Source organism: Halichoerus grypus, chromosome 4, assembly GCF_964656455.1.
Source record: "Halichoerus grypus chromosome 4, mHalGry1.hap1.1, whole genome shotgun sequence".
In the NCBI taxonomy this organism is placed as follows: Eukaryota; Metazoa; Chordata; class Mammalia; order Carnivora; family Phocidae; genus Halichoerus; species Halichoerus grypus.
In genome coordinates, this window is record NC_135715.1 from 64,648,844 (window position 1) to 64,670,067 (window position 21,224).

The following is a 21,224-nucleotide window of genomic DNA, read 5'->3' on the forward strand; positions in this document are numbered from 1 at the left end:
TCTGGGTGAGAAAGGGTTTTTTCAGGTTTTTGAGCAAGTCAGGTTGTTGGTGGGGCAGAATTTTGACAGAATCCTAGATTGAATCTGCTTGTTAAATCTCTGTTGCACAGAGTTAAATGGATGCATTATGAGGGTATACTGCAAGTATTTGATCCCACTAGCTTGAAGTGATTATAAGAGCTACCATTTATAGAGGACTTATAATATGCTGGGTGTTGTATTCAGTGTTTAACAGGGGTTATCTTGTGTATCTTTAAAACAATGCTGACATAAATGTTATCATCATTAGCTTCATTTGATGAGGAGACTGAGATTGGAGAGTATGTACATATGAAAATTATATTATGTATATTAAGTATATTATGTATAAAAATGTCACACAGCTAGTGGACCTTCATTTGTTTAAAATACCAGAGCAGGAAATCATTATTAAAAAAAAAAAAAAAAACCTAGTTTCATATATATCCACTTTCCATACATACTCTTCCTCACCCCACTTCCTTTCTGAATTATTTTGAAGCAAATCCAAGATCTAACACTTTATCTGTAAACCCTCAGCATTTATCTTTAAAGACACCCCTTTTTATATGTAACCATAATAAAGTTATAATGGATTCTTAAAAAATTTTAACCATTATTCAATGATTTCAAACATCCCGTCAGTTCAGATGCCTCATGTATGTTTTAGTGTAGTCATTTGTTCGATTCAGCATTCACACACACTTAGCACTGTGTTGATGTCTCAAGTATCTTAATCTGTAACAATTTGTCCTTCTTTTTGTCTTCTTTTTTTCCCTTGTCTTTAATAAGTGGTCATTTGTCCTGTAGAATTTCTCACACTCTGGATTTTATTGATTGCATCCCCTTGGTAACTTTTAACATCTTACTCTGTCCCCTGAATTTCCTATAAACTGGTAGTAACATTTAGAGACTTAATCAAATGCATGTTTGAATTTTTTAATCAAAAAAAGTATGTGACTGATGCTGAATACTTCCTCTTATATCATATCAGAAGGCTTGTAATATCTGATTTTCTCTGGTGTTAAGATGGATCCAGGGATTCAGGAATTTTGTTAGCCTGACTCACCAATTGTATAGTTTGTCAACCTAAATCCATATTTTTCTGGGGGTTGCAAAATGCAGATTCTAATTGTATCATTCCTTTTTCATGTATTACCTAGAATTCTGTAATGAAAAAAATTTCATTCTCAGCTATTCAGTTACTCTGAAATATCTTTCATATATAAAAGGTAAGTTTTATAAAAGGCAAGTTTTCAAAATAATGAGATGATTCTCTGGCATCTTACAAAGAGCACTGATTCCTTTCAGTAGGAAACTGAATTTAGAAATCACAATATCTGGACACTGGGGTGCAGAATAGGAACTCTTAACCACTAGTCAGGATACTGCCTCCATGCTCCTACTAATCAAAGCAAATTCAATTTCAGTATGTACCCGATGGAATATTATAAATGGTCACCACATTAAAAATGAGTAGCATTCCAAAAATTTGTGAATTGACTATTTTAAAAGCAGAAAGTGTACCACTAGGAACAATGTTACAAAGAATGGTTATTTCCAAAGCTAGTTCCCAAATAAATATGGAAGGGGGCTATCTAATGTTAGTAGTGAATTGTCCCAGAGCCTACAAGTTTGATACTTTACTTCAAAAAATAATGTATTCTGAATTCAAATCCGGGATAAGTGTCAAGAATATTCTTAAGCATTACTGGTCCCTACTATGGGGATAGAGGGGTCTTCCCTTCATACCCTGGGTCAGTCTGGTCCTAGATGGGAGGTCCGCCCTCACTCCATACATTCCACCTGCACTGTGAACTTATTCTTTGTCACATAGAGGCTCCAAGTAGGAATGGGACCTCACAGTGTGTTTGCCAGGGATTGGGGGTTCAGGGCATCTTAGAGTGGATTGTACTTCTGTAGTGACTATTCCCTATTAGATCTAGGATGACAGAGGCCTGAGGATGAGAGGTGGGAAGAGACAGGGAGCATCCTAAGGCATTAGTTCCTTACCAATGGAAGAAAGGACAATAATGAGTTCCTAAGTAAGGGATTTGAATTTTGGTGTCACCTCCAGACCACTGTTAATGGACTAAAAACTGAGAGTAAATATTCCACCAAAAAAAAAAAAAAAAAGAAACCACAGAAATGATGTATTCTTATGTAACAAATCTAAAAAAAAAAGTGAACATTGCATAATTTCTTGTTAACATCCTGCTTTTAGATTTCCTTTGTTGCATTTATAACTGCTACGAAAATGCCACACCTCCATCAACATGAAGAAGAGAGGTTCTTCTTAAATGCCAGAGGACAGAAGGAAATATTGCCCAGCATCTGGGACTCACCTACCAAACGGCTCTCTGTTGTCGTGCCTTCATACAATGAAGAAAAACGGTGTAAGCCCGATTTCATTTTTTGGGTAAGGGGTCACTGGGAAGAAAAGGAAATTTAAAGTATGGACTTTACTGTCTTTGCCAGAACGTTAATAGATGTGGGCTATGGTGAGTGCATAGTTCATAAGAGGGGAAATTGTAGTTCATAAGAGGGGAAACAAATACTAGCTGTAAAGGATAGGGTCAGCATCATGAAGTCATAGGCCTGAAGTGTTCTAGAGAAGCAATAAGCCAGATGTGAACAGAAAACAGACCTTCCAGATGGGAGAGGCCACTGAAGGAGAAGTCCCAGAGGGACCTGTTAGACCATTCAGACTTTTTCCATATGTAAACTGCATGCTTGGGGCCTTGGCAAATTGTTTTCAAAAGCAATTTTTCATACATTTTTTTTTTCTTTAAGTGCCTGTAATGATGGATGAAGCTCTGGGCTATCTAGAGGAGAGACAGGTATCGTGTTTTCTCTTTCAATATGATGTCTCTAATTAAAACTAGACTAGATCACCAACTTGTAGATTGCAGGCTAGATCCTCGCTGAGAGGCAGTGCCAGCCAAGCTGGCTCATCAAGGTCACCGGGCCTCCCGTGCTCAGCTTGCTGCCTGCTGTCAGGTGTTAGCAAGCAAGCCCAGCACGTGGCTCCCTGCCTCCAGAAGCAGGTGGGTGAACCCAGAACAAACAGAAAGCTGAAATTTCTTATGGACCCTCCCGCCCACTTTTTATCTTCTTGCCTGGTGATGTATTTAAAATTGAATATGTCTGCAGACTTTGTGTGGTCACACGATGCTCTTTTTACTTTGGTGACTTTTTATTTATTTTTTTTTAAAGATTTTATTTATTTATTTGAGAGAGAGAGAGAGCATGAGAGGAGAGAGGGTCAGAAGGAGAAGCAGACTCCCCACTGAGCAGGGAGCCAGATGTGGGACTCGATCCAGGGACTCCAGGATCATGACCTGAGCCGAAGGCAGTCGCTTAACCAACTGAGCCACCCAGGCGCCCATTTGTGACTTTTTAAAAAGATGTTTATTTGAAAAATACTTAAAATGAGAGTGAAATGATTCTTGTTTTTCTTTATTATTCAGAGGAGTCCCCCTCATTTATTTTCTCTTTCCCCGCATGAGGAGAAGAAAAGTAATATGTGTCCTTGTTTTGTATCTAATCAGCTGCTCTTGGAATCTTCTTGGAGAGTTTAAGGAAACAAATGAGCTTTGCGGCTGGTTTTTTTTTTTTTTTTTTAGAAAATTCCTTGTTTTGATTTACTTTGGTTTTAGGTTTTACATGTAAAAGGAAGATAGAAGATTCATTAAAAGAGAGGGGGCCACATTCAAAACTTGAGTTTAAAGAAAAGAGGGAGAAAGGGGCACCAGGCTGGCTCAGTCAGTGGAGCATGTGACTCTTAATCTTGGATTTCTGAGTTCAAGCCCCATGTTGGATGTAGAGATTACTTAAAAATAAAATCTTTAAAAAAGAAAAAGTAAAAGAGGGAGGGAATGGAGCCTTTATTACATATGAGGCTTCTATCTCTTCTATGACGTGTGTTAACCACATGGATGAGAAAACAGGCCAGAAGATCATAAGGCTAAGAAATAGTGTAGCCAGGTTAGAATTATATGTTCTAACCTCCAACCTCACAGACTTTTTTCTCATACACGTTTGTAGTGTCTCTCAGAAGTGCTTAGCACCACAAGCACCTGGCTGCTCCCACCGATTTGGTGGGGGGTTGGGGGGGAGGTGACGACACACTCACGGATGTTCAGTTGGTGCTTGCCTTCTGCTCCTGTCCAGCATCTTTCCTCCTTTTGGTTCTTGGCCTTTTTATTTTATGTGGTTTGTACACTTATTCATATTCATGTTTATACGTATCACACTAAAACAATTGTTATTTAAACTCCTTGCAATTTTATCAGAATTCTTGATGACATTTATGCCAAATTGTGGTATTTCATTTTTGTTTCTTGCAGAAGCAAGATCCTACATTCACTTATGAGGTGATAGTGGTTGATGATGGCAGCAAAGACCAGACTTCAAAGGTAAGTCAACTTGCTTTTAGGATTGCCAGTAGGTAGAAAAAATAGAGTACTTTAGCAGATGTAAAGTCTTATTTCCACTCCTCAGAGAATGCCAGAGCTGTGCCAGCACACTCTATTGTTACAGCATGGGTAGTCAGAAAGGCAGAGGGATTTCACCGATGGAAAGCTGGAAAATATACCTGCTGTTCCACCACTCCATAAGACCAGGGAAGCTCTGAAGATCACCAAGTCGGGAGAAAACATGTACAATTCACCATGGCCACTGGGAGCCTTCTTTGCCTACCAATATATGATTCCTTTTTCCTAAGTACAATTTTTTTTCTTTATGCTCCACCTTGCCTTACAATTTCTAAAGCAGTCATGCAAATAGAAAGATGCCTTCATATCTGGCACTGGGTATCAGATATGTCCTTTGTCATACCTCCATCTAGATTTACCCATGGGATGTAACAAGTGTCTTAAGAGTATGGTCCCCTCACAGTCCTGCATTCTTAGACCTATAGCTACTGAGCTGCTAGAAAAAATAAAAGCTGGTCTGCCAGGAGTGAGAATAACTTCACACTCCCTATGGAAATGAGGGTCAAGGAGAGAGTATTGGGGCGCCTGGCTGGCTCAGTCAGTAGAGCATGCGACCCTTGATCTTGGAATTGTGAGTTCAAGGCCCATGTTGGTCATGGAGCCCTACTTAAAAGGGGGGTGGGGGGCGCCTGGATGGCTCAGTTGGTTAAGCATCTAACTCCTGATCTCAGCTCAGGTCTTGCTCTCAGGGACGTGAGTTCAAGCCCCACATTGGGCTCTACACTGGGCATGGAGCCTATATAAAAAATAAAATAAAAAATAAAAAAGAGAGAAAGAGGATGCTGTTGATGAAGAGAGATAAGATAGAAAAGCTGTGTGGAAAAGCAAAGGGTGTGGACCATACTACAGTGGATTGATGACTAATCGAGTGATGAAAAGACATACACAGCAAATACAGATCACCGTTTCATGGCTTTGATTATAAATCAAAAAGTAATGGCAAGAGCACCTGGGTGGCTCTGCGGGTTAAGCGTTCAACTCTTGGTTTCAGCTCAGATCATGATCTCAGGGTTGTGAGATCAAGCCCCACATCGGGATATACACTCAGTGGGGAGTTTGCGTCCCCTCTCCCCCACTCACACACACTCTCTCTCTCAAAATAAATAATCTTTAAAAAAAAAAAAAAAAGTAATGGCAGTTGAGTGAAAAGATTTTGGAGAACATGGTCCAGGATATGAACAACAACTCTGGGTAGTAAGATCAGTTGCTGACAAGTAAACAAGTCGTTAAGCAGTACGAGGGGGATGGCAATCACAAGTGTGTACCAGTCGATGAGTGCATCGATTTTATTTTCTCTAGCAGCTCATTAGCATAAATAAAGGAGTCAGAATAAGAAAGAGCCGCTGCCTGTTCTGGTGGTACCTCTGCAGGGAAGCAAATTGTGACTTCAACCTGGTAGGTCATTACTGGTTCTTGGCACCAGGAATTCAACAACTCTGGACCACTAAAATGTACAGTGAATATAATCTAGTCACAAGAAGAAAGTAACTGGAATAGCAGTATTTAAGCCAAACTCAGAAACGCAGCTTATGTCACTGTCTTGGAATCCAAGTTAATATTATTCTGACTTTTATATAATTTGACAGGTAGCTTTTAAATATTGCCAGAACTACGGAAGTGACAAGGTACGAGTGATAACGCTGGTGAAGAATCGTGGGAAAGGCGGAGCTATTAGGATGGTAATACATAGTTTCAACATTTGTATCTAAAATATAAACATTTTTTTAATGACTTATTTTGCAGACTATAGTACATTTGCATTTTATAGCTAGCTAGTTGAATACCACCGTTTCAAGATAGTGGTAAATTAGTTTTAGTAAGAACTTAATACAATTTTGTATATATAATGTGATCAAATCTTAAAAATCATGCCATATCTATAACATATTGGGTAATTCAGGAGACTGTGCTTATCTTAATCAAAGTTTAAAATGTTACCATTCTAAGTATTGGCAGTCCAGGCCTTGTTGAACACGGTGTCATCAGAAACCCTGCCTCCTAAGTTTGCACTCCCTCTTCCTCATGCTCACAAGGTGACTCCTGGAGCACTAGCCATTACACCCACATTCCAGACAGGAAGGAGAAGGGCAAAGGCAGAAGATATATGCTGGCTGGTTTGCCCCCTTTAGGGAGCTTTCCCAGAAGCTGCACCCAGTGACTTACTTAATGCTCATTAGCCAGAACAGTGTCACAAGGAAAGCTGAGAAATGTTTCTTCTAACATGTTCATTTCTGACCTAATCAGAGATCCATTAGTAAAAAAGAAGGAAAGAATAGATATTGAGTAGGTAACTAGCAATTTCGGGCACGTGTCAAGCAGACTTGACAAAGGAGATGTCACCAAAGCCAAGCCTCCCACAGTGATGAACGCTGGCTTCCACTTGGTTATTCCACTTGACTGGTTATTTTGAGTAAATTAACCACTTCAGCATAATTATCACATTTAATCCTCCTCATGTTGTCTCATGAGTTAGGTCCTATTATTTCAATTAGGTAGATGAGGGAAGTGACGCATAGGTAGGTAAAGTAACTTGCTCAAGGTCACATAGTTACTAATAGATAGAATGAAGATTTATTAGCTTAGTACCCTGAAATCCACACTCTTAACCTAACCTCTCTGATAATGTGTGGGAAAAGTTGAGAGAAGAGCATGCCAGTCAGCAAAGTAAGAAAAGACAGAAGTCAGAACTCTTAGAATATGTACTGGGAGCAGTGAGTTTCCTCTGAATGGGTCATAGGATATGCAAAAAGGAGAGAAAAGAAAATAGGGGGGGATGATATATCATGGTGGCCTTTAAATCTATCCATTCACTTATTTATTCAGCCAACACTGGAGTGCCTGCTACATGCCTAGTACCTCATTAGAGATACTGAGATGCAGGTCAACCAGGGGCGCCTGGGTGGCTCAGTCGGTTGAGTGCCCGACTCTTGGTTTTAGCTCAGGTTGTGATCTCATGGGTCTGGGATTGAGACCCATGTCAAGCCCTGCATGGGGGCTCCAAACTCAGCGGGGAGTCTGTTTGAAGATCGCCGCTCCCTCTGCCCCTCTCCCGACTTGAGTGTGCATGCTCTCTCTCTCTCAATCTAAAATAAATAATTTAAAAAAAAAAAAAAAAACCATTGTATCCTTAAGGATATCGTTTAGTAGTGTTGTAAACACTGTAATAGAAGTATATGCAAAATGCTGGCTTTGCCTTCCATCTGGGGGAGCAGCAGCAAAGACTTCCCAGAGGAGGTAAATTCACTGAATCTTCAAGGAGGACTAGGAATTATCCAGGCACAAGTTGGGGCAGGGAGCTTCAGAGAGGGACATGACCAAAGGTATGAAAGAAAGTGTCACAGTAAGGAGCTGCTAGTGGTGCCTTGGGTTGACTTTATAGGGATGAGGTCAGAGGGCGAGATGGGTTCAGACCCTGAACTTTTAGGCTAGGGACGTTCTGACTCTGACCTCAGACAGAGTGACAGTGGCCAGCACGGTAATGTAAGCAAGGTGCAAGGAATTGTTACCTGGATCATGATGGTGACACAGCAGCCAAAGAGGAGCAGACAAATGGGGGGGGGGGGTGTTAAAAATGAGGTAGAGTTGTATCAGGTGATCAGGGAGAGGAATAATTTAACTTTGGCCTTGGGTGACTGAGAGGAGGAGGATGTCATTTATAGGAGGAATGAAACACTGGTGGAGGAGCTGGTTTAAAAGACAGTATCATTAATTGAGTTTGAGCCATATTAAGTTTGAGATACCAAGTAGTGGTGTCCAGAAGAGCGTGGTAGAGTGTGAGTGAGTACTTCACATGCATCAGATGATAGCTGAACCTGTTAAGGTGACAAGGAAGAAGGTATAGAGAAAGAGGACAACCGGAAACCAAGCCTCAGGGAAACGAAGCATGTAAGGATGAGCCGTTGGAGCAGTGAGAGGGGATAGGGTGGGATTGAATGGAAAAGAATGGGAGGTGCCAACATAGGCTGCTTTTTCAACAAGTTGGGCAGTGAAGTGAAGGCCATCGTTGGTACAGTGGAGAGTAGCAGTCATTAAAGAACCTCCTTTAAAAATAATAAAGTGGGGGAGGGTATGTGCTATGGTAAGCGCTGTGAACTGTGCAAGACTGTTGAGTCACCGATCTGTACCTCTGAAACAAATAATGCAATATATGTTAAGAAAAAAAAAAAAGAAGAAGATAGCAGGAGGGGAAGAATGAAGTGGGGGAAATCGGAGGGGGAGACGAACCATGAGAGACGATGGACTCTGAAAAACAAACTGAGGGTTCTAGAGGGGAGGGGGGTGGGAGGATGGGTTAGCCTGGTGATGGGTATTAAGGAGGGCACGTTCTGCATGGAGCACTGGGTGTTATGCACAAACAATGAATCATGGCACACTGCATCAAAAACTAATGATGTAATGTATGGTGATTAATATAACAATAAAAAATTTTAAAAAAATAATAAAGTGGCTTAAACAAGATTGAAAGCCAAAGGCATTTTTCCATAATGCTAAATAATTACCCCAGTGCGCTCTTAACGTCTATCTTTGAAATAATCCTTTGGTTCTTTTTTTTGGGGGGGGGTGGCTTTTTGTCTAGATGTTAAATAAAATATTTTTATTCTGCTTTTTTTTTTTTAAAGATTTTATTTATTTAATCATGAGAGAGAGAGAGACAGAGAGAGGCAGAGGGAGAAGCAGGCTCCCACGGAGCAGGGAGCCCCATGTGGGACTCAGTCCCAGGACCCTGGGATCATGACCTGAGCCGAAGGCAGACGCTCAACCATCTGAGCCACCCAGGTGCCCTTTATTCTGCTTTTTCACCTGTATTCTAATGGATATGATTTTTTTTTAATTATAGAAACTAGTTAGTGGGTTTATCCTGTAGAATAAATGATCAAAATTTTGTCTACATTTCTCTTATCTATATTCATACTGTTAAGTGATACCACAGGCTATATTCTCCTATATCAAACCATACATATATTTATACTTAAGAAACAATGAATTCACTCAAATGGACCATGAATTAAGAGTTGATGTATAGTTTATTTCCATGTGAAATATACACTCAGCCATATTCACAAAAAACCGATTCAATATTGAGAGGCATAATTTTGCTAAGTGTCAGATCCCTCAAATAACATAAAATAGTATTTGGATATATCCACATTTCCCAAAATTTAGTGATATTGCATATTTCTTTATTCAGTAATTAATTTAAACTAATTTAGATTCCAGGGGCACCTGGAATAAGGTTGGTTAAGCGTCTGCCTTCACCTCAGGTCATGATCTCATGGTCTTGGGATCAAGCCCCACGTCTGGCTGCCTGATCAGAGGGGAGTCTGTTTCTCCCTCTGCCCCTCCCCCCTACTCGTGCTTGCTCTCTCTCTCTCTCAAATAAATAAAATCTTTAAAAAAAAAAAAAAAAACTTTAGATTCCATAATAAAGAATACTAAAGACCTGTCATCTTAGGATGTGTTTCACAGCAAGTTTATATATATTGCATTTGTTCAATCCACCCATAAATATGCTCTTCATATGCTGCCCTAAAATAGCCCGGACACATATACAATACATATATAACATATATGATAGCTATTTTACTTCTTTTGTTTTTATTGATGTAGGACATCTTTTTTTTGTCCGAATCTATTTTCTTACCATATTTTATAAGGTATTAGTGGTATGATCTCACAAAGTTTTTAAAACCATTAAATAGGCATTAGATACGTTTGGAAGGATCTTATCAATGTAATGTGTTTTCAGGGAACTTTGGCCTCCTGCCGTTTCACACCTAATATTAGATATTAGGCTATCTAATATTAGCTATTTTAAGTAAAGCAAAACAAACTGACATGTCATTGAATTTAACCTTAATTTTAAGCAACTTTCTTTTAATTAAAATGTTTAAATACAGGGTATATTCAGTTCTCGAGGAGAAAAGATCCTGATGGCAGATGCTGATGGAGCCACAAAGTTTCCAGATGTTGAGAAATTAGAAAAGGGACTGAATGATCTACAGCCTTGGCCCGTGAGTATAAGAATATAGCTTAAATGATCTTCAATCAAGAAAACAGGTAGTCTAAAGTAACGTTAAAATGGAATTTACATATAAATTAAAAAATTGGTGCTTCTACATTGGGGAGGGTATGTGCTATAGTGAGCACTGTGAACTGTGTAAGACTGATGAATCACAGACCTGTACCTCTGAAACAAGTAATACATTATATGTAAAAAAAAAAAGAAAGAAAAGAAAATTATCTCTGAAGGCATTCAGAGATCATTTTTAATTTAAGTATTGAAATGACAAAGGCCTTAAGGAGTCCATGGCCACTCAGTTCATGAAATCTTAAATATAAAAGCCTATTAACACTAAAAAAAAAAAAAAATGGTGCTTCTTCTGGTGTGAAATTCCTGTATACAGCTCCACAGAAAAGCTAATCATTTTATTATAAACATTACCGATGGTCTGAGATTTACTTGACATTTATTTAATATTTTAGCCATGTCTCTTGATTTTCAATCACCACTACCAGAGTTTTAATATTTATTATATATTCAGCTAAGGCTTTTATTTAAGAGCATAGACTGAGCCTCCCAAGTAAAGATGTGAAACGAAACTGGATCACAGAATGCTTGTTTCTGATGAAACAAACCCAAGCAGCAACTGCTCAGAAAAGATTATGTGCAACTTCATGCCATAAATTTCAAAAAGTGGAGATTGACTTTCACTCAGCATAATGCATTTGAGATTCATCCATATTACTGTCTTTATCAATAGTTTTTTCCTTTTAATTGCTAAGTGATATTCCATTGTATGGCAGTATGACCGTTTGTTTATCCATGCAACTGTTGAAGGACATTTGGGTTGTTTCCAGCATTTGGCAATTATGAATAAAACCAGTATCAACATTTCGTTTAAAAAAGAAAGAAAAACTGGAAGTTAAGGAAAGAAAAATTCTGGTGCCATTTCCACTTTTTAAAGGCCATTTAGAAAAGACAAATTTAACCAAATTCTGAACTTTTTACCAAATAATCCCAATCTGGAGAGAATCAGACTGAGAGAATGAGTAAGCACCGTTGGACAACATTAAACAGTACACCTACCTACCATCACACAGAATTTCAGCAGAAGCAAGAAAAATTGCTAGAGCTTGCTGTTTTCGGGGCTTCAAGATAAGTTTAGGGCACAGATCCATGTGACTAAATCCATTCCTCAGTGGAGTGTATCTTTGTATAGGACATGACAAAATCTCTCAACAGCAAGGAACCCAAATAACCCAATAAAGCTATATTGAGCTTTAGGGGCACTCCCTCCCTCCCCCAGGTATAATATTCAGGCCTTGAAACTCTAGTTCAGAGGGGACAAACAGGTGCTACACAAGGTAAAATACAAGTCACCCCTGCTCTCTCATTCGTGAGCCAAATGGCATAAAGCAAAGAAGCAATTACCATTAATGTATACCACAAAATTTTTTTTAATGTTCCCAGACCCAAAAATAACCTCTCTCAGGCTTTTCTGACACCCTAAGACACATCTTGCTAACAGATACACAAAATAAATCAGGATAAAGCAGCGATGCTCACAGACATAGTTCCAAGCTATGGTGGCTTGATGCTGAGATGCTGAGTGTGGTTCTGGGGCAGGAGCTTGGCGGGGCCCGTCTCGCCACTCAGAGCGAGCGCTGCCTCTACAGTTTGCCACAACACAAATGTTGAATCCTATTTGTGCTTTTTGCTTTTTTTTTGTAAAAGCAAAATTCCTCTTCACATTTCTTTCAGTTAGCAAGAACAGCTACTAATGTTGGTCTTTCGTAAAAGCAACATGGCCTAACATGAACTTTTGAAAACCAGGGGATACCTGTGTATCAAGGAAAATTCCCTTGTACTGTACGAGAGCTACCCATGTTAGTCATGACAAAACGAAAGAAATGTCAGCTACGCCAGCATGTTACTATAGAAAAAGAATTGAAGTTTCATACAAAAAAAGGATAAACTCCAAATGAAAGCAGATATAATCCAAGAAAAAGGATAAAATTGCATGAAGGTATTTTTGCTCTAGAAATAATGAAAATAAGAAATCAGCAACACAGGCATTGGAAAGAGAGATGACAAAACAACAGAATGGTATTAAAAGAGAAATTACAGAAATAAGGAAGCAAATTGAGGGCCAAAATAAGATCAATAAATAGAACTATCCATGAATGAAATAGACCTAATTTAGAACTAATTATTATTATTATATACTTGTTAAAATAATCCCTGTTAACCGAACAATAAAAAAAAGCAAAACCCCCAAAAGCAGAACATTTAATAATTAAAAAACCTCATCTCCTTCCTAGAAATAAATATGTATTTATTTGAATTTCATGGATTTTCACAAGTGTTCCATTTCTCCTTTCACCATCACCCACTTCCCTTTTCTAACTAGTAGTTTGTCTTTAAAGACACTAAATGAATTAACTAATATAATTCTTAAAAGAATTATTTCTGAAAATATCCCTTTTACCTGTGCTATTCAAAACAGTAGCTATCTGCCACATATGGCTATTTAAATTTAAATTAATTAAAATTAAATAAAATTTTAGTTCCTCACTAAATTTTAAATTCTAGTTCTCACTGGCCACATTTCATATACTTGTGGCCAGTAGCTATCTTATTGGAACAGAGATATAGAGCATTTCCATCATCACAGGAAGTTTTGTTGGACATTACTGCTTTATACCATACAATATGAAATAATTATTGGATATGTCACATGTTCACTATTACTAAAAAAGTATTTCTTCCACCTCTTAGTGAATCATGATAAGCTAAAAGAAAATCCAACTAGGGCGCCTGGGTGGCTCAGTTGGTTAAGCGACTGCCTTTGGCTCAGGTCATGATCCTAGAGTCCCGGGATCGAGTCCCGCATCAGGCTTCCTGCTCAGTGGGCGGTCTGCTTCTCCCTCTGACCCTCTTCCCTCTCGTGCTCTCTGTCTCTCATTCTCTCTCTCAAATAAATAAATAAAACCTTTAAAAAAAAAAAAAAAGGGAAAAAGAAAATCCAACTAGTACAGTTGTTGGGTTTGATTTTCTAGGTCTCCCAAGAGACCCCACAAAGATTTGGTAAATGTTTCTTCTGCATTATGCCTTTAGCTTGGGGGGGCCATGAGTGGGAGGGAGGGTGGAAGGTGTCAAATTATTTGCAGCTGACTTTATGTCATTCTGCAGTAGGGCAAAGAAAAATGATGTAGCTAAAGTTACAGGGTGAACGAAACAATAAACAGGAGAAAAATCTGAACCTTCTGTGAATCCAGTTTCCTTTATACAACTCTGAAAAGGAAAGGAGTTTTGATGCCATCTTTTTTCCTTATCATAATCCAATTTACTGCATTGTTACTGTAAATGTTGAGTTTTAAAGAACTAAAGCATTTGATTATGATTAAGCATTTAATTCACAGCCTTGGTCTACAGCACAGAAGGTATACCTAATTATTTAAGAGTATCACAACTCACTTAAATGAATTTAAACTCTGTTAAGAATTTTTGTCAGTATGCATCCTATAACTCTTTTTGAAGGAGATGGGAAGGAGGCAGGTAAGTGATAAAGTTTCAAAATCTATTGTCTTTGGATTAGCTCAGTAATGATTATTTTTGAATTGGGATCCCTGTCTACTCATCTTTCTGATAAAGCTTATAAGTAGCCAGTCATTGCTCTCAGAAAACTTGCACTCTGACATTCATAGAGGAATTAGAAGGAATCTTCTTAATTATCTAATTCAGGTGTTGACACACTTTTTCTGTAAAGGGCCATAGAGTAAATATTTTCAGCTTTAAAGCCATATAGTCTCCGTTGCAACTACTCAGATCTGGTGGTAGCACAAAAGCAGACCCAGATAATACATAATTGATCATGCCTGTGTTCCAAGAAAAATTTACTCACAAAACCAAGCAGCAGGCCAGATTTGGGCCATGGGCTATAGATTACAGACCCTTGGTCTAATTCAATCATTTATCCAATATTGGAAACTTTTTATAGCTACCACGTGATCTTTCAGTCTCTGCTTGCATAGCTATAGTGATGCCCAAGCAGCCCATCGATCTCAGCTCAGTTACAGAGTTCCTCTTTACATTAAATGCAAACATGCCTCCTTTTAATCACCCCCTTTAGTTGGTTCTGTTTTTCAGAGCTACACAAAGTAGTCTCTTGTACTTCTTTGTGACAGCCCTTTAGAGAGTTAAAGCTGCTTTTCTTTTTTTTTTTTTTTTAAAGATTTTATTTATTTGACAGAGAGAAACACAGCGAGAGAGGGAACACAAGCAGGGGGAGTGGGAGAGGGAGAAGCAGGCCTCTTGCTGAGCAGGGAGCCCGATGCGGGGCTCGATCCCAGGACCCTGGGATCATGACCTGAGCCTAAGGCAGACGCTTAACGACTGAGCCACCCAGGCGCCCCTAAAGCTGCTTTTCATGTGGCTTCTCTTTTTTAGGCTGTCAGTAGTTCTTTCAAGTTTTAAAATAGCATATTTCTTTTTCTTACCATCCTGATCATTTTCCACTGAAGATGCTTCAGTTAGTGTGGATCTGGTTACCACATTTACATAGTTGCCTCGTATCGCCAACTCTTCGGTGTGCATTGCCATTGCACCTTGTCTTCCCATCCTCCAACTGGCACAAATGCATCCTCAAACTGTGTTTGTTTTGCCTTGTTTTATTTAGGAATGGAAGTGTGACTGTATTAAACATTAGCATGTTTGATTTCCATTTGTCAGGGTGTAGGGCTTTTTTCCTATCTTTAATGCAATTGCCATTCTGTTCTCAGTTCATTTAAGTCACAAATTTGATAAGCATGACTTGTATATGTTCCCTTAAGACATAATAAAAATTGGCTAGAACAGTTCTGGAAGTAATGAAACAAGAACATGGGTTTCAAAGTAGTCAAATCCTATAATGACTACATGACTAACTCACTAGATGGCAGTAGTTAACTTAAGTATCTTCTACATTAGTGTATTGACTCTCCAGGATGTTTGTAATGGCTTCTAATGTTTTCTCAGCAGATATTATTTTTAATTGCAACAAAAAGAAATTTACTACTACTTTGTGCTTGTATTTCCACTTACAGTTCTGGTCAGATTATCCTTAATGAATTTAGAAAAGTTGCTTGCAATTTCTTCTCTCAAGAAGGTCTTTTAAGGTTTTAAACTAGACATAGGTCATTTAAGTAGAGCTTTGTATGACACACAAATAAAATAGGGATTTATATTTAGTTCCAGATATTTTATCTGTGTTATCTTTTTTCTTTAAGTCCCAGCTTCTCAATTTCTTAACCAGTAGTTATGCTACCTCTTTTAATAAAATATGCTTGGTTTTATAGTAATTTTTCTAAGCAAAATCTGTGATGATCACTTGTTAGGTGGCTTAACTATAAAAATAGAATCAAAACTCCCTAAACAAAATAAATGACCGGAAATCTGCACTCCATAACCATAGAGTTACTCCTCAGGCCATGACCTGGATCTTGAATTCTCATTTAGACATAGTTGCAGTAAACTTAGTTTTTAGGTTTTGAAGGCCACAAATGATGAAAGGTAACAGATATGGTGTAAAATTGCATTGCAAAAAACTATAGGAAAGAGATACTAACCACCCACCCCCAACACACATACCCCTCAGTCTGGAGTAATTGCTAGCTAATGTCCCTGAATGTTCCTTTGTCTTTAATGTAGTAGTCCTCAGCCAAGTGTGGTTTTGGTACACTAACATTTCATACATGTATGCATGGATTGGTTTTTCCTTAAACGAGAATGTGACAATTACTGTTTCCCCTCTTTTTTTGTGGACCGTGGGCAGGTCTAAGAGCCAGGTATATTTTTGTCACCTTCTCAGATGGCCAAGCATCCAAAAGAGATCCCTTAACTTTCCACATCATTTGTTTTATAGACCTGGCAGTTACACAAGCATTTTGCTGAGGTGTTTGTGAAAATCAAACAAGGCAGAATACAAAAATTAAGAAGATAGTCTTGAAAATGTAAAAAGAGGTAGATTGTACTCAGTGGAACTTTCAGGACAGTCTGTCTCAGCAGATCATGAAGTGTGTTTCCCATACCTTTGAAGGACACAAGCTGCCTACCAAAGCAGGTGTATATGCCAACAAACCTGGTTTGAAAGTGGATATCTCTTAAGAACAGGGAAAGTAAACTTTTTCTCTAAAGGGCCAGAGGGTAAATATTTTAGGCTTTGTGGACCACATATGGTCTCTGTTGCAATACTCTTTTTGTAACAACACTTGAAAAACCATTCTTGCTCATAGGTCATGCAAAAACAGGCAGCAGACTGGCTTTGGCCCATAGGCCATAGTTTACCAACCTTGTTCCAGAAGATTGAGGCTTCAATGTTAACCATAATTTTTGCTGACCACAGAAATTTTCATAAATTTAATATCCTCATGATTGTCAAGAGAAAATTCTCTTAATTTAAAAGGCAGGGAAGGACACCTGGGTGGCTCAGTCAGTTGAGCGTCCTACCCTTGATTTTTGCTGGGGTTGTTATCGGGGTCATGGGATCCAGCCTCGCATCAGGCTCCCTGCTCAGGCGGAGAGTCTGCTTGGGATTCTTTCCCTCTCCGTTTGCCCCTCCCCCTGCTTGTGCACCCTCTTTCTCTCTCTCTCAAATAAATAAATAAATCTTTAAAAAATAAAAATAAATAAAAAAATAAAAAGCAGGGAAATAATAAAGCATCTTTCATCAAGGAAAAAAAAGAGTAAATGTTGCCAAATTTATCTGTTGAGTTTGTGTAGATTCATACAATATTTTTATAGAACAAGTTGAAAATAAGAATCAAAAGGTTTAAATAATTCATATCCATTGATCCAATAATACATATCCCTTGACACAGCTTTGAGAAATTTATCTTAAGGAAATAATTAAGAATGTGTATAAAAATAAATTTTCAAGGATTTTTTGCTTTTTTTAAATATATTTATATTTAATATATTTTAATTTTTTAGTTAAAGGAAAAAATTAGAAATGATTTAAAGTGTTAAATATTCATTTACACAGGTTAAGTATTCATTTACACAGGTTAAATTCATTATCATATAGAATGCTATTCATTATACATAATTAAGTGAAAAAATAAATTTTAAACATATATATATATATATATATATATATCGATAGCTATAGCCATATCTAGTTATCTATCTAATAAATAATGTGCTAACATCAGTTGTCTATGGATAGTGGGACTGTGGATATCTTTTCAAATTTTTATTTTCCTTTAGATTAATTTTTTTTAAGTTATCACTACACCCAACATGGGGCTCAAACTCACGACCCCGAGATCAAGAGTTGCATGCTCTTCTGACTGAGCCAGCCAGGCACCCCTTATTGTTTGTTTTTAACAATGAATGTTTATTGCTTTTGAGGAAAAAATGGGGATAGGATTTTTTTTAAGTCAAAACATAATTTTTTAATAAATAAAACTTTTTCTTAACTCAGTACTTCACTTTATATGCTATCTACCTCATTTGGAGTCACGTTTGCCTTATGGAGTACCTGTGTCAATTCCCATTTCCACTTCAGTATGTTTAACTTTGGGTGCGGAGTTCAAATTGCATGTGACCTTGGGCAAGTGAATCCATCCACCTCATTTTCCTCATCACTGACATATGGACAGTGAGCCTGAGTTCATAATTCTGAGGTAATGATTAAAATTTTTTAAAATGTATGGTCAAGTGTTTAGCATATGTTCAGCACTCAATAACCATTACCTCTAATTATTAACATTAGTCTTCATGCTTGATTTTCAGAGCTAATTCTAATGTTACTGTTTATAATTGTTCATATGAATTAGATATACCTAGTTCTTCTAGTCTGTTCCTTCCAGTCTGTTTCCTCACAATTCCTTGCAATGAATTGTGAGGAAATACTTAAATGGAAAAGTACTAGGTAAGAAAGATTCTGATGGAGCATTTCTTTCTAGAAGACAATATGGTACCACTTCTTACCACTTTTAAAAGTTAGCTGTCATAGTAACTGAAGTATTCATTTTTCAACACCCACAATAAAATTAGTGATACTCTGAAAGAGGCTTAAAAGAAAGGTACTTCATGTTTACATACATTTTCTAATATTAGCCGTTTTAAAAGCAAGAATATCTTTTCCTGAGGAACAGCTAACTGTTCTAAAAGCTGTTTAGATGAATTCCTTATGACAGTGAGATCAGTCCCAGGGATTCAGTTCTTACATCAGAACCGCAGATATACAAACTTCTCCTAAAAGCCTTTAGGGACTTACACTGAGAGAAAAAGATTTTAAATGAAGGCTTTTGTTTTTTTGTTTTTAGTTTAATTAAATGACATTTTATTTTTATTTTTTAATTAAATGACATTTTAATTCTACTCAGTCTCTGAAAGGTGGGAGGGGCTCCTTTTTTTTTTTTTTCCATCTAATACTCAGTAACATTACTGCTCTTTTTGGATTTAATGTTGAAGCTTATTTGCCATATACAGTCTGAACTTTTTACATGGTTCTTCCTTAAGAAAAGCATTCTCTCCCTTCCTGAGCAAAGTACATCTGCCAGAAAAAGAGAAGAAATTATTCCTACTACTAAGTAGTAGGCAAAGTATGTAACCATAATTTCCAAAAGAAAATATAATGGCCACTAAAATTTCCCCCAAGTTTACCTTTTTATTATAAAGAAAAGGAAATTAGATCACATGTGGTCATATTTTCCCCTTATAAAATTAGCAAATTTAAAATGAGAATAATTAGAACTGGCAAGGATTTGATGAAGTAGTCAATATTATACCCATTTAGTGGTAATATAAAGAGCCTTTTAAAGAATAATTTGGCTCATAAACATTTAAAACATTCATACTTGCAGTTTAGTATTCTGTTTCTATGACTTTTTCCAAAGAAGGAAATCCAAAATACAAATTGAGTTTTATATTCAAAGATGTTCTTTTGGGCACCGTTCTAAAAGCATGAAATTAGAAATAGTCAACACATAGGCAAACAGTGAAAGTATGGTAAATCTTTATGGTGAAATATAATATTGCCCTCACCATTGACACAAAAAAGAAAGACAGACATGCAACACTGCTATAAGTTCTTGAAAAGTAAGCCTGAATTTTATCTTCTAACAACCAGTTTACAGGAAATATAGAGGACAGAGGAACATGATAAATGTCACCAGTGTGGGTACAATCAGCAAAATCCAACATCGAGGAAAGTCTACAAGACAAGTTACATAGTTTCTTCAACAAATAAAGCATAAGAAAAAAATTAACAGAAGTAGGGGGGAACACACAGGTAAAAGAAACATCAGCCAATCTGTATGAATTTTATTTGGCTCTTGATTCAAATAAACAAAATATTTATGAGATAATTGGACAAATGTGAAAACTGTATCTGATGGTATTAAAGAATTATTAATGTTTTAGTTGTGATAGTGCTATTGTGATTGAAATATACAGCAATTTATAATGTGATGCCTAGAATTTGTTGGGTGGGATAGTGATGAGGGGCTTTAGAGGAAGCAAGATTGGCCATGTATTAGTTTTTTGTTTTGGGGGGTTTTTTTCATTTTATTTTCTTTAAATGTACTGATAATTGTTGAGCCAGGTTTGGGCACATGGGGGCTTCGTTTTCCTATTCTCTCTGCTTTTATGTACTGTTTGAAAATACCCATAATAAAAAGCTGAAAAACAATGAACTTGAATATAAGAAATTTTGGGGTTATTTTGAATGAAAAAAAACTGGTATGTAGGTAAATTTCAGCTGTGGTTTTAAATGCAGAGGGGGAAAAAGAACACAAAGAAATATGTAAAATATTATAAAAGGCTGCTTTTAGGTAGTGAGATTATATATGACTTTTTCTCATTATAATAAAGTTTTATTATATGTAAATTTATATGCTTGCCTTTTTTTTTTTTTTACAATATGCACTTTTTAATTTTGGTAAACAGTTCAAAAGTCAAATGGCACAAGAAGATATACAGTGAAGGAAGCCTGCCTTTTATTTCTCAGTCACTCAGTTACTCTCAGAAGTAACCAGTGTTATTTATTTCTTATATATCCATCTGGAAGATGTATATATGTATTCTTCATTTAAAAATGCAAACTAACACTATTTACTGTTCTGTTGTTCCACTTAACAATGTATCTTGGGGATTGAGCCATATTTATACAGCAAAGTGCTTCCTCATTCTTTCACAGTGTCGTAACTAATGCCTTTGGATAGACATACAGGTTTGCTGCTTCAAACAGCACTGAAATGATTAACCCTGCATGAAAGTCCTTTCATACATATACAAGTTTATTTACAGGAAGAATTCTTAGTTGTGGAATTGCTGGGTCAGATTATATGTATATTCGTAATTTTCACATTGCTGTCTGTAGGGTGTGTAGGCACCATATTGTAAACACTGATAGGTTTTATTTGTATTGCTTTTGGGATACATGTGATTAAGGATGTTTCCAGGTGTTTAAGAGCTATTTTCATTTCCTCTTTTATGAACACTTTGTTCATAACCTTTGCCTCTTTTCCAACTGAGTTCTCAGAGTACTTTATAATAATTCGTAGGGGCACTTCAGCATTTTGGAAATGATCCTTTTGTCTGTAATATAAATTACCAATATTTACCCCCAATTTATGTGTCTTTTAATTTTGAATATGCTTAGATTTTTGTTTTGCCACACAGTTTTTTAAAAATTTATTGTTGAATCAATTTTTCTTCTAGAT

General features: G+C 37.1%; 1 protein-coding gene across 3 annotated transcripts in view; it reads left to right on the forward strand.

The window, feature by feature from the left end:
* ALG5 (ALG5 dolichyl-phosphate beta-glucosyltransferase) overlaps positions 1-21,224 on the forward strand; it is a 37,310-nt gene that overhangs the window by 1,081 nt on the left and 15,005 nt on the right. For 2 of the 3 annotated variants that reach the window (XM_036066923.1, XM_078070430.1), the window contains exons 2-6: positions 2,243-2,414; positions 2,812-2,858; positions 4,368-4,436; positions 6,101-6,193; positions 10,412-10,525. In XM_036066923.1, the coding sequence (XP_035922816.1) occupies positions 2,243-2,414; positions 2,812-2,858; positions 4,368-4,436; positions 6,101-6,193; positions 10,412-10,525 (495 nt within the window). Of the gene's footprint in view, positions 1-2,242; positions 2,415-2,811; positions 2,859-4,367; positions 4,437-6,100; positions 6,194-10,411; positions 10,526-21,224 lie in introns of those variants that run through there. The other variant, XM_078070431.1, reaches the window with a different exon arrangement.